General features: G+C 44.0%; 1 protein-coding gene across 32 annotated transcripts in view; it reads left to right on the top strand.

Moving 5' to 3' along the window:
* The window catches only part of ZBTB20 (zinc finger and BTB domain containing 20), a 761,796-nt gene that overhangs the window by 740,135 nt on the left and 7,448 nt on the right, over positions 1–14,213 (top strand). For all 32 annotated transcript variants that reach the window (XM_034659426.1, XM_034658883.1, XM_034658692.1 and 29 more), the window contains one exon: positions 8,713–10,317. In XM_034659426.1, coding sequence (XP_034515317.1) covers positions 8,713–10,317 — 1,605 coding nt within the window. The remainder of the gene's footprint in view (positions 1–8,712; positions 10,318–14,213) is intronic.

Below are 14,213 nucleotides of genomic sequence, written 5' to 3'. Positions count from 1 at the left end.
TTTTATATAAACACTTTTTAAATTTATAGTTTCTTTTCAAGCAGAAAAAAAAAAAGGACCAAACTTATTAGCTGTACATTTGAATATAAAGATCCTTCTCTAAGGCCTATCCAAAGCCAAGTTCAAACTGCATACTTTCACTGTGAATTTAAGTAGATCCCTTTGTTCATTTTTGTATCCCGCCCACAGATGCAGCATCTCTGTGTTTTTGTTCCCCAGATTTAGTGAACAAAAGAAAAGGTTACAATAGGGCAGCAGCTAAATTTGTAAGGAAAGAGCTTTAAAAAAAAAAAAAAATCAAACTCCTAAAAGGTGTCTCAAAAGGTTTATGATATAAGAGGATTTAAAGGCATCAACCTCAGATTTCATTGACTTTCCTCCTTAGTCCCAGCAGGTCCTCCCTCCTCAAGAAGAAGCCATTTCATTTCAGCTTCGGAATGAGGGCATAGGTGTCTTTCAGAATGTTGTCTAGAATTATAGCTGTCCAATGCCTTTGTTCCCAGAGTTAAAACTTAGCTTTCACAGTCTGTACTATAAGAGAGTAAAGAAGGTGTTTGAACATTCAGTGTTTCACTGGAATCAGATGCTCAAAGTAGAGAAATTCATGAAGCATGTAGCTTGATAATACCCGAAGCTGAAGTTTTAACTTATATTTAGAATGGGTTCCATAACATTGATGTTCAATTACTTCTTGATTGTTTGATTATATCCTTACCTCATGACTAAAGGGATTTCAGTTGACCTAAAAGGATGCCCAATACATTAGTAAATACGTAGGAAAATATACATAATGATAAAAAAGAAATCAGTGTTGAAGTAAAATAAGGAATTGACACTCGAATGAGGCTAGGGGGTAAATTTTACTTAGAAAGGCATACCATGAGGTCCCATATCATTGCGAAAATGCCGTCTAAATTTTGATTCTGAGCTCCAGGTATGATTTTCACAGGGTCCCCAAAGATAAAAATAGACCCAGCTTTTCCTGGGCACTGGGGTCTGAGAGAAGCTGATTGATTAATGTACGTTTCAAATATCAAAGGTCCTTATGGATGAATTTCTTCCACTGTTTGAGATTTCAGATCATCTATGGCCTTATGGATCCCTTTACGTGAGGGTATTCTCAGTAAATGTTTCACTCATGAATTGGTGAAAATTCAAATGACCCAAGCAACTTCATATGTCAGTCCGTTGTATTTGCAATGTTAGATGCACAGTCAGGCATTTCTCAGTCTCTTCTTGGAGGTAACAGCAGAATGAATGTGGAATCAAGCAAACCAAAGGCCTGGGCTGTATGAGGGAGACTGTGAGAGCCTCCAGAGCGAGTAAAAGGGCTTCCCTGGGACTTTTCCTTTGGCCCTGAAAATCCCACCAGTATCATCAGTCTCTTCCTATCTTTCAGACAAAATGTAAGGCTCTTACTTTTTGGTAGAGGGAAGAGAGGGAAAGGATGACAGGAATAGAGGCTTGGTCCAGATTTGGGGATGGGCCTGAAGATCACAGGGCAAATGTGTTCCTACTTCACAATTTTGCCCCCTTGTTCCCCATACTTGAAGCTTAGGAAAACTTAATGGTGTAGCGGAAGGAAAGAAGGGAGAGAGGAAGAGAGGGAATGGAGAGGGGGAGAAGGAAGGAAGGAAGGAAGGAAGGAAGGAAGGAAGGAAGGAAGGAAAAATGGAAGGAAGGAAAGAAGGAAGGAAATGAGAGAGGAATGTAAGAAGGGAGGGAGAGAGAAAAACAAAGAAAGAAAAGCCAACTGCCAGTTTGAGGTACTACAGAGCTTGCAGGTGAAGTCTATCTTGTTGGCTAGATTAGAAGTACATATTAACTTAAAAAAAAGGGAAAGAAAAGAAAAGAGAAAGAAGAAAAGAAAAGAAAAAAGAAAAAAAAAGAAAAGAAAAGAAAAGAAAAGAAAAAAAAAGGGAGGGAGGGAGAGAGGAAGGAAGGAAGTGCATGTTAAGTTTGTATTTATTTATACCACAATATCTCATTTTTCACCGTCAAAAAACATTAAAGGATGTTCCTAGTTCTTCCATTCATTTGTGTTACCCGTCAAAGGGGATACACCCTCATAAAGACCTGTGTTTGGCCTCACCAACTGTCAAACTATCTAGCTCTGTTACATTCCTCCAGATCTCAACTAGCATAGTACTATATCATTTCTGTTCTCGTTTTTCCCTCTTCCTTTTCAATCCTCTTTTTATTTTTAAGTCCTTCTCTTCAGAAAGCTAACTGCTGTCAGTTAGGCTAAGACTGTTGAGTTGATCTCGTAACTTAAGTAAATGGGAAGCATCAGGCAGCCTGGCCTGCTACACCAGATGCAGGCATGAAGGCAGCATTGGTTTCAGAGGCTCTGATTACTCCAAGTAGTTAAGAGCAGCTTAAGGAGAGATACTGGATTCTCAATTCATGGGGCTTAATTTGGGGAGGAACACAGACCTCTTTGAGATTCTAACGAAAGTCACTGACTTTATCCCTATGCAAGTAGAAACATGCCCATTCATGAAAAAATGGGGATACCCCTACAGCCCACACATACACTTCCTAAGGACCTTTCGATACTTAAACTGTACTCCAGATTGAGTGAAAATTCATTAAATGTATGAATGAAAGTTCAAGGAATAGGAAAGTCATGCCCAACTATAGTACCAAGATCATAAATAGGAATGGTGTTATAAACACTTGAAGCAAGGTAGGAAGTTCACTATTTCTGTCCACCTAAAATAATAAGCAGTGACTAAAAGTATATACAGACTGTTCCCCACATTCATAGGTGGTGTTTTCCAGAAAATATGTTTGAAAGTCAAATTTCTAAAAGTTGAACAATTGATTTATGTTTTATGAGAACAATTCTGTTACCAATGCTTAGAGAGAAAAGAAGAAAAACAAAGAAAGCAGCTTCAATTGATTCCTGTACCTTGGGCATAGATGATAGAGGACAAGTCTCAACACCAGGAGACAGCCCACACACCCCCTTTACACCCAGGAGTGGGTGCGTAAGGCAGTGCAGCTGTCCTTCCCACAGGCCGGTGACCCTCCCGTGGTTCATCTCCAGTGGGCTATGCTAGGTGTGTGGAACCAGGGTGAGAGGAAGAGTCTTGTTCTGCCTGCCACCCTCTGCTTGTGTAAGTGATTTCCCCAGTGCCCCCAGCCTCCCTCCATATGATGCCAGCGGGCCGAGTCTTGGATCAGCCAAGAGGGTCCCTGGCTGCGCTCAGGGTAGAAATAAAATTCAAGCCAGCAGGAGGTAAAAGCAGAGTTAACTGAAGGTATAAAGAGAGTGCAGGTACAGACAGAGTGTCTGGGAGACTCAGAAAGGAAAGGAGGGAGTCTTGTCTTTGCTTGGGGCCTGGGGTTTTTTACTGACAACTGTGGTCTGATGCGCGTGTCCTCTCAGGCATCCAGGAACTGGTCAGAATAAGGACAGAGTCCGGGTGTCCATCATAAGTCACTTATTTCCTGGATCCAGGGGGTCTTGGCATCGAGATGTCTAGTGCCAGTGGTCTGGAATACGCACACGATGGCCTCGCCTGGTCACTCCTTAGATGTTATCTATTGTGCTGAGAGACTCCAAAGAAATCATTAACTCCTTGTCCCTTATAAGGGGGACATACATTAAGCCATGTGTAGGGCAGGGGTCCAAGTCCTAGCAAGAATAGAAGCAGGAAAGGGAACAAAAAGCAGGTTTTTATGGAGTCCTTCCGTTTCCCTGTCTCACAGAGATTGTGAAGATGCCAGTGAGGTAGAAAGCACGTGTAGGGCCATGTGCTTCAAACGGTGAAAGCCGTGAGCGAGCAAGCTCTAGCCTCCTGTCGTGCAGAGGCTCAGCGGTTGCCCCCCCACGCTGGCATAAAGGTGAAGTGGGCATGACTGAGGTCTTGGCGCTGGCAGGGGCAACAGCTTTAGATTTGGAGGAAGGGACCTGCATCACCACATGCATCCCTGCTTGCTCAGGAGAGGAATGGGTCTTTCCTAGTGTGACCAACTTGGTAAGTAGCACCAACACACGGTAGCCTAGGACCATCACTAATCACCTGATACGTGAAAGGGCAACCTCAACACAGTAAAGGTATCAACATGCAATGTGGGAAAGAGTGTGATAGGAGAGACTGGACTGTGGAGGCCTGGCCACCCCAGCCCTAGTTCATGAGCTGACCCACTTACCTCATGTGAGCCTGGTGGCCCAGATTGAAAGCTCAAGGGCTTTTCGGCCCTGCCGTTTGACTTAGATGTGTTGACTTGACCGAAATTCATGTGGGTTTTAATTTGAGAGTTGGTGTTTCCTCCCAAATCACAGAGACTTCAAATTCCCATCTCCCTCTGTAGCACCTCACCCTTGCACTGGTCTCATTTTATATATCCGGGCTGAGAAAGGACTGGATTTCACACCTAATTAAAGGAGATTGTATTGCCTGCTGTTTCCTTTCTTGTTCATTTTCCCTCGCGCACAAGCAGTTTTTTATTCTCATGCTAAGTCCTATCCCTGGACACCCGCAGTTTAAGAGACAGGCAGGAGCTGGGTTCCTACAACGCAGAGCCAGGCCCTCCATCACCTCTTTCACCACGAGTCGATTTTCCCTTCAGTCCTCACCCCGCTGCAGCCCCATCTGTATTGTGCTCGCTCACAGAACACAGTCATTCAGAATACATGACCACTCTCAGTGGTAGGATTCCTTGCGTGTTTCTAGTGAATGCCATCTCAGGCTGACTCTATATTTTTACTCTAGTGCAAAGGAGGTCAGTTATTATTTTTAAACACACAGAGACCATTTTTATCACTCTTTTCATTTTACCCCATTGGTTCTTCATTCACACCACCGTGGGGGTATTTTTTGGGGGAGGTGGCGTCCCCAAATATACATAATCTTTGTAAAGTTGTATGGTTTTGTAGAGTTGAGAGGGTGGTTGGTAATTTCTTTTTTTTTTTCTTTCTTTCTTTTTTTTTTTTTTTTGAATAGCCCAAATGCCTATTCAGTGCCAATCTAGGAAAGAATGGAGTTAGCATTTTCACACCATTCCTTCCTATACAGTCCCTGAATAACCATCTAATCAAGATTTGTTTTCAATGGGGAACAAATCTTCTACAGTAGGGTATTTCAGATTTATTCCATTGGAATCTATACATTAATGCCCATTGGATGAAAGGACCTGCTTCACAAAAGCCTGGACATTGCCTCGCTGTGGCAGAAACTTTTTCCCACTGTATTAGTGTTAAATATAAAAGAAAGCCTGGGAAAGGATTGCTTCAGCATTGTGTGCGGGAGGGACCAGGCGTGCCTGAATGGAGAGGCAGGGTCCCCCATCGCATCTGTACCCGTATCAGCAAAGCCCATTCAGCCTTTCATGGCTGCTCGCTGCAGTGTGGGACCAGCGTACTCAGGGAGATGTTTAAAACTTGTGTCCATAAAAATCCAACTAGGCTTGTCGGGCCAGGTTGTACGTGTGTTCAGGTTTGAGATTGTCTCTGTGGTTTTTAATGAAATTGGTGACATGACTGCAACAATCATAATTCAGACTATTTCACAATTTTTTTGTGATTATCTCTATAGGGTTACCTGATTGTTTAGATAGACTTAACCAGTTCAGTCAAACAAGCACTTTGAATTTTTCGCATGAGATTTTGAGTGTGTGTGTCTGTGTATGAGTGTGTGTAGTATGAGGACAGTTTTTGCTGTTGACCATTTCCCTCTAAAGTAACCTCCATCATCACTTTCGTGTTTTTATCTTTTCTTCTATGTCCTGAGGATTAGGATGGCCTTAGATCTTTAGGCAATCTGAGTTTCATGCTTCAATGATCCATTGTTACGGAGTGAGAAAAAGGATCCAGGGGTGTGGGTTCTAATCCCAACCCTGCCTCTTACTAGTTGCGTAAAACTTAGGGTAAGTCACTTAAACACTTTGGTAGCCTCAACCTTTTCTTACATCAAATAATAATAATAGGATTTGTCCTAAGAGCATATAGGATGGTTTTAAGGAAAGACTAAGATGTTGTATGTGAAAGAGTTTTGTACACTGTGAAATACTACATGAATATCAATTATTAGGATAATTGTCATAGAGTTTCTTCCCAGAATTATCAGGAGACAACTCTTCATCATGACAAATCTAGTGATATTGCTGTGCCTCATGCTAAGAGCAAATGTGTGTTTAAAGAGTGTTTTCACCTGTGTGGGAAAAAGTTACTTAATAAATCTATCCTCCTCAGAGGTGGTGATTTTATAAGACTCATCCAGTGTTAGTGCGTACCGTTTTACTTAAATAAAAAAGACTTTAGTGATAGTAAAACTGTATATAGAAAACTGTACATTTTAGTGCCAGGACAAGTTGTTTTATCTCTTGCATTGTTCCATTTATAAACTTAAAAAAAAAAAAAGATGTCTTTAAGCTAGATTTACTGAGACTATGTTGACGTCCCAAGGCCTAGAAACGTGAACACCATGCTAATTCAAGGGTAGGTGTAGAAGCAGCTGGAGAACATACTGAACAGACGTTTTCACACAGCTTTACAGTGGATTTATGGACACCCAAGGGCCAGACTTCATTTAGGGCAAAGCATGCAATACAATGAAGCAGGTAAGAGTGAAAACTCTAGAGCCAGACAGCCTGGGTTCAAATGCCAGCTCTATCACCCATTGCCTATGTGACCTTGCGTGAGTTTATTAATTTGCTACAGCCTCAGCTTCCTCGTTTGAAAAATGGGGGGTAATAATACTACCTACACGACAAGGGTTGCTGTGATGATTAAATGAAATAATCTGTTAATACATGGTAAGCGTTAAAAAAAAAGAACGTTTGCTCATGTTGTTGTCGTGCTCTCTGTGCATGGGGGCTCAGCAAGAACTTAGAATTTGGTCTGCTGACTGATTTCCTGAACATCTTCCTGGCTTATTGGGGCCTTCCTCTGGGGCTATACTTTGTATTAGCACAGTTAGAGAGGATTCACCATGATTCTTTAATCTGGCAATGACAATTTGTTTTTACAACAGTGAAAAAAATAGAAACTGTAGCCCAGTGCAATATTTTCGGCACATCACAGACCCAATGGAAGTCAGAACAAGAACGAAATCTCTTATGTAAAAATCGGTGCCAATCATATGACTGAAATAGAGCCTCTAGGTGTGTATTAAGTTAACTGGATATATGTGAGGCAGACTAAATGTAAAGATGGGAACAAAGGACATAAATGAGTATGCAAAAGGATGCAATCACACCGACTGAGCTCAGACAGCATGAGGAGATTGAGTTTAGAGCTCGTGAAGCTCAGACTCCTGAGGCAGAGGAGAGAGAGCCTAGGAGGTGGGCATTCCTCCCGTCCGCAGGTCATTACCTCCGGAGGCTACTTCTCACAAGACCCAGGAATCCTGGTCACAGGCCAACAGTGCTTGCGCCACCTGGTTGTCAAAGCCCACTTAGTTGGCCTCTCTCAAGCTGATTGTTCAGTTGTGAAGGCAAGGATAGAGAATATAAATGAAGAATGGTTCGGAGAGAGGGATTCTTTAGAGCTGTTTGAGAAGTGAGGTCAAAAAACGGGAAAGCCCTAAGCCTTAGTGTTATAGCTATCCATTTTAATTCTCCATCTGTGATCCAAATGTAACCATTATCACGTGTCTGCAGAGCCCGGGGTATAAGGGTGGCCATGGGTCAGGCTATGGACAGCCTCCCCGTAGCTGACTGCTGCCTTCCCACTGGGAGACGTTTGATACTTCCCTGTAGCAAGTGCATAGAACATGGTATTGCCTAGGGTGATCACACCGCCCATTCCTGGCTTATTCCTGCTGTCTTCACCTAATTATTAACAGCTCCCTTTCACTCTCAGAAGTACCCAGTTTGAACACTAAATATGATCACCTAGTATATTACAGCCTCCCAGGTCAGTGCTGCCATCTCCGACCTTTTTATCATTCCTTCCTCGTTAAGCTTCAGGAAGTGCAGAAAACGATCCATGTCACATACAACCACTTTAGAAGGTCCTCAGATGGGTTGTCAGAGATGACAAGAAGATGGTATAGATATAGAAGCAGTGGGTGAGCGCCCCTCTAGCTAGCAGACTGCACCCTAAAGCCTGTCCCTTAAGTGGAAAACATGGTGGCAGCTGTTTGGTGGGTATCTTAGTCTGGACTGGATTTTCCAAGGGTTTTTGCATACATGGTGTGGACTCAGAAATATACATATAAAGTAATAGGAAGGGAGTTTATTTTTTTAACTATGAAGATTGTTGCTGTCTATGAATAAAATCAGGAACTTTGAAAAATTGGAGAAAATGTAAGCTTTCCCAAAGGACCTCAGCTTAGACCTGTGTAAAGTAGAGGTAAAGCGTTCCATGAGAACCAGTCTTCCATTTGTTTCTCAGGTTTTATGTGCTAAAGTTGTAGGAAGAGCAGGCAAATGACCCATCTGTTTATTAGGCTGTCCTACTTCAACTGGCAACCCTGGCTGAAGCTCTAGGGCATTAATAGGAATTCAGTACCCAAAATAGCTGGGGTATTGTTGGAGCCAAATTCAAGGCCTCGTTCCCATAGACCATCATACCCACAGCCCTATCCCTGTGCAAAGCGTGTCCATCTCGCCACTGAGCCCGCCTGTGTCTGCAAGGTCGGGGGTGGGGGTGCTTCCAAGAGCCATGAGCGTGACCCACCTGAGACCTGGGTGTTAAGAATGCAGTCAGCTAGCTCTCACCCACACACCCTGTCTTGTGTCTGTCTTGCCACCGTGCAGGTGACATCAGTTGCAAGGGGATGACCGAGCGCATTCACAGCATCAACCTCCACAACTTCAGCAATTCCGTGCTCGAGACCCTCAACGAGCAGCGCAACCGTGGCCACTTCTGTGACGTGACGGTGCGCATCCACGGGAGCATGCTGCGTGCACACCGCTGCGTGCTGGCGGCCGGCAGCCCCTTCTTCCAGGACAAGCTGCTGCTGGGCTACAGCGACATCGAGATCCCGTCCGTGGTGTCGGTGCAGTCGGTGCAAAAGCTCATTGACTTCATGTACAGCGGCGTGCTGCGCGTCTCGCAGTCGGAAGCCCTGCAGATCCTCACGGCCGCCAGCATCCTGCAGATCAAAACAGTCATCGATGAGTGCACGCGCATTGTGTCGCAGAACGTGGGCGATGTGTTCCCGGGGATCCAGGACTCGGGCCAGGATACGCCACGGGGCACTCCCGAGTCAGGCACATCGGGCCAGAGCAGCGACACCGAGTCAGGCTACCTGCAGAGCCATCCGCAGCACAGCGTGGACAGGATCTACTCGGCGCTATACGCATGCTCCATGCAGAACGGCAGCGGGGAGCGCTCCTTCTATAGCGGTGCGGTGGTCAGCCACCACGAGACTGCACTCGGCCTGCCCCGTGACCACCACATGGAAGACCCCAGCTGGATCACGCGCATCCACGAGCGCTCGCAGCAGATGGAGCGCTACCTGTCCACCACCCCCGAGACCACGCACTGCCGCAAGCAGCCCCGGCCTGTGCGCATCCAGACCCTGGTGGGCAACATCCACATTAAGCAGGAGATGGAGGACGATTACGACTACTACGGGCAGCAAAGGGTGCAGATCCTGGAGCGCAACGAATCCGAGGAGTGCACGGAAGACACCGACCAGGCGGAGGGCACTGAGAGTGAGCCCAAGGGCGAAAGCTTCGACTCGGGCGTCAGTTCCTCCATAGGCACCGAGCCTGACTCGGTGGAGCAGCAGTTCGGGCCCGGGGCGGCGCGGGATGGCCAGGCCGAACCTGCCCAAGCCGAGCAGGCCGCAGAAGCGCCTGCCGAGGGCGGCCCACAGCCGCACCAGCTAGAGACAGGTGCCTCCTCCCCAGAAAGAAGCAACGAGGTGGAGATGGACAACACGGTCATCACTGTCAGCAACAGCTCCGACAAGAGCGTCCTGCAGCAGCCTTCGGTGAACACGTCCATCGGGCAGCCATTGCCAAGTACCCAGCTCTACTTACGCCAGACAGAAACCCTCACCAGCAACTTGAGGATGCCTCTGACCTTGACCAGCAACACACAGGTCATTGGCACAGCCGGCAACACCTACCTGCCGGCCCTCTTCACTACCCAGCCCGCGGGCAGTGGCCCTAAGCCTTTCCTCTTCAGCCTGCCACAGCCCCTGGCAGGCCAGCAGACCCAGTTTGTGACAGTGTCCCAGCCTGGCCTGTCGACCTTTACTGCACAGCTGCCAGCGCCACAGCCCCTGGCCCCATCCGCAGGCCACAGCACAGCCAGTGGGCAGGGCGAAAAAAAGCCTTACGAGTGCACTCTCTGCAACAAGACTTTCACCGCCAAACAGAACTACGTCAAGCACATGTTCGTACACACAGGTGAGTGTGTAGGCCCCTCTGGAGGCCTGGAAATAGGCCGTGGGTGTGAGGGGACTGTAGGAAGGGAGGGGCAGGACAGCAAATGCAGGGGAAGGTTTGGAGTCATCTTTCAGATATGAAGGAGACCCCACTGTCAGCCACCTTCTAGAAACACTAACAGTACCCCCATCACAGGCATGAAGCGTCTGCCGCCAAAATACAAAATCACAGAAACCCTGTGGAGAAAGGCCAAACAGGAGAAAGTCTGACAAAGCATTTGCAGGCACAATATCCCTTAAATACCTTGAACTTCATAATACATTCTCTGATTCCAGGTGTTTAGAACTGGAAATGTCCTTGGAGATTATATACTCCAGTCACTTCATTTTACAGACCAAAGTCATAGAGGCAGAACAGGGATGAGAGTTTTAGTCTGTAGTAAGTTCTGTATGAACCATCAGCTTGAAGAGGCCGCAGCAAGGCTGATGCATGCTTGTGCTGCATATATGGTCCCTGAAATGGAGAAGTGATAGACTCATTCTATTTTCTATGGCTTATTCTCTATTTTCAGCATCTAGAGCCCACAGTCTGGTCTGAGCAGTACCTTTTAAAAAGACAATAGACTGGGACACATTCAGAGGAATATAATTAGAATGATGAAGGGATGCAAAGCCATGGCATAGCACAGTTGAAGGTCTGAGGGCTGTTCGACCTGCAAAAAAGAAGACTCAGGCATCATATAACATCCAAGTATCTGAGCTTCAGGGCAGCATAATGTAGCAGTTCAGCTGGAGCCCTGGAACTGCACTGCCCAGGTCTAACCAGACTTAGCCACTACTGAACTTTGTCACCTTGGGAAAATTACTTAATCTTTCTACACTTGTTTCCTTGTCTGACTAATGGGGATAACAGTAATATATCTTTCTCAGAGTGTCATTTCAGGATTAAGGGAATTAATATGTGAAACTCTTAAAACAATTCCTGGCGCATAATCAGCACTCTATAAATGGTAGCTAACATTAGCACTGGGAGCTTTATTTAAATGGTTGGGATGAGAGAGACATTAAGCTTGTTCTGTTTGGCTTCAAAAGGTAGGACTGGACCAATGATTGGAAGCTATAAAGGAGATCCTTTCAACTAAATAAAAGAAAAGGTTTGTTAGCAGTCTGAGCTGCTCTAAGATGGGATAGACAGCCTCCCAAGGGACTGAGTTTCCATAATTAGAGGTGTTCAAGGAGAGAATGGATGATCATTTCATAGGGATGTTGCAGAGGGGCCTCAGTCATTTGGTGAGTAGTTGGGTGAGAGGTGTTTCACCTCTGGATTCTGTGATTCTAGAGCTAAGATCTCCTGACTGCCCAGCTCGTGCCCTTTTCCAGCGCAATAATGGGACATAGAAGTGAGAATTTCACAGATGCTCCTCCGTATAAGTGACCACATATGCAATATGATTTCACATAGACTCTCTCATATCTGAAAATACCCACCCCAGTGATGATCACCGTATTTGAAATTCCTGTCGTGAGTTAAAATACACAAAAACAAATTAGTTCCTCTGAGCAGCCTTGCTTCTCAGATCAGCTAGCGGGAATCTAGGGGATAGGACATAAGGCAGATAAATTTAACTTGGTAAATAGAAAGGAAGGAAAATAACAGATACTGAGACAAGGTACCCAATATGAAAGTGAACAACTAAAACAGAACGTTAGTTACGATGAACTCTGCCTTCTTCGCAGTCAGCTTAAGTCAAGACATTAGGTACATCTGTGTATGTGCCTTTGTGTGAATCAGTTATTCTTAAGGATGACAGTTTGCACAACTCCAAATTAACATAGTAACTCACTACTGAATTTAGAAAGAAAATCAGGTAGTGGTAAGTCACTAAGTTTATTTAGGGTAAATGTGAATGCACTGATAACCTAAGATCAATCAAGGGCAATTTTCCATGTGATATGGATGTCATCGTTATTTGGTAAACTGATCAAATAGTAATATTCCTAGTTGTGTGGCACTTTATGGTTTACAGAGTGCTCTCACATAGTTAGTCCTTTCGTCTTTTGAATAGTTTTCATATAAAACATCAAATTAAAGATTAGGGAGGAAAAAGAGACCATTTGTGGAAGTGTCTCCTTACCCAAGTTCACTTTGCTAGTCTTGGATCCATAAATATTTCTATTCTTCCTCCCCCTACCCCCATGCATCTCTTCCAGTAGACCTAGTGGATGTAAAATTCACATATTCTATTAGGTCACATATTGAAATAAGGCTTTAAATTTGCAACATAAGATTTTCAGTGCATTATCAAAAATTGTCTTTTTGCTATATAAACACATTCGTCCAGTGGATTCACTAAAGGATTCTGTGGTTAACCCAAATAACTGGATTTGCCCATGAGAAAACCAGCAATGGGTTTGTACATTTAGACATCACAGATACAAAAGTTACAAGTAAAGTCGTAAATCTGAGGTATGCTCAAATTGTAGCTTTCAGATCTCTAGTAGACTATGAAGGTCCTCAGTAAATTATGAAGTTTTTGTATTGGCATGTATAACATGGCCACATCTGGGAACAATTAATAATAGTTATCACTTGAGCACCTCATTTAAAAGAAGTGAAACTCTTCCCATTCACCCTGAATTATTTGGCAGTGGCAGTTTGGAAGGGCCGTATGTCTATCAAGACTTTTGTCCAGCTGAAGGAGTCCATAACCTTACAAAGTTAAAGTACAATTGGTCTAGATTTTTCAAAAGGCAAGACAGCCTGAGCATATGGAAGTAATTCAGAACCTGGATTCATTGCAGCCTCCATTTCAAAACAAAGTTCTCTCCAATTTCTTGGGAAAACATTAAAAAAAAAAAAACAAAACCCAGGGCCTCCCAACTTCACAAGAGCCCAGTGGAAATGATAAAAATCCAGAGCAAAAAGTCTAAATGTCAGTCTAAAAAGATTCTAGAAAGTACTAGGGATACTTGGAAGAGTAGGGATGGTTTCAGTATTCTTACCTATAATCTAATCTAAAAGAATCTTACTAATAGCTTGACAGAGCTGAAAAGAAACATGGCTATTATGCCTGCTTCCTGGATTTGCATTTCAGTTACTCCAACTTTAATGTCAATAGTATTTACTATCCACAACTGCCGAGAACCTATTCTGAGACATGGGCTCCAGATAAAATTCTGTGAAGCTCTGTATTAATGATCCACATATTCATTTGAGAAGAAATGAGTAGTCTGACTTTGGAGCTAAGCTCTGTGGTAGAGAACCAGAAAGCCCTTGGCTGTAAAGCATATTCCATAATGATTATAACACTGAAACTTAGAGTGACGACATAAGTTGTTGAATTCGATTATTTGGGTTCAGTTTTGGTCCCTTTAATTGGCTGTGTGGCCTTAAGCAAGTCACTTAATTTTATAACCCTCAGTTTCTTTGCTTTTATAATGGAAGTCATAATTTTCCTGCCTTTTAAGTAGCTGTAAAGGTATGGTGCATTTAAGAGCTTTTCATAAAAGGTAAAGTACTAGTTAATGTTTTTAAAAAAACCCATCGTCATTATTACCCGAGTCTCCTTTCTTTGCTATCTCATATCTCTGAATAATAAGCTCTTAACAGATTTCCTTCCTCTATGGAATTCAAACACTGAAGCCCCGTGATGCTTCTTGGGTTTCCCCTGAACATCAGCATTTTTTTTCACTTCTTAATGATTTTTTTAAGAGTAAAAGAAAAATCCCTCACCTAACCACTCTGTCTACTCGCAAACAAGCCACAGTGGTACTCCATCTCTCCTAGGAGTGTCTCAAGTTCACTTTACCACAGCTTCATAAAAGTTGTGAGGTATGAAAGCAAGAGTTAAGGACATATTTGAAAATAAGAGAATCAGAGAAAAACAGATAACACAAACCATCCTGTCATGGAACCAA

The sequence above is a fragment of the Ailuropoda melanoleuca genome, chromosome 1, assembly GCF_002007445.2.
Source record: "Ailuropoda melanoleuca isolate Jingjing chromosome 1, ASM200744v2, whole genome shotgun sequence".
Taxonomy (NCBI): Eukaryota; Metazoa; Chordata; class Mammalia; order Carnivora; family Ursidae; genus Ailuropoda; species Ailuropoda melanoleuca.
Note: the sequence above shows the minus strand (reverse complement) of the source record. Positions and strands in the feature narration are given on the sequence as shown.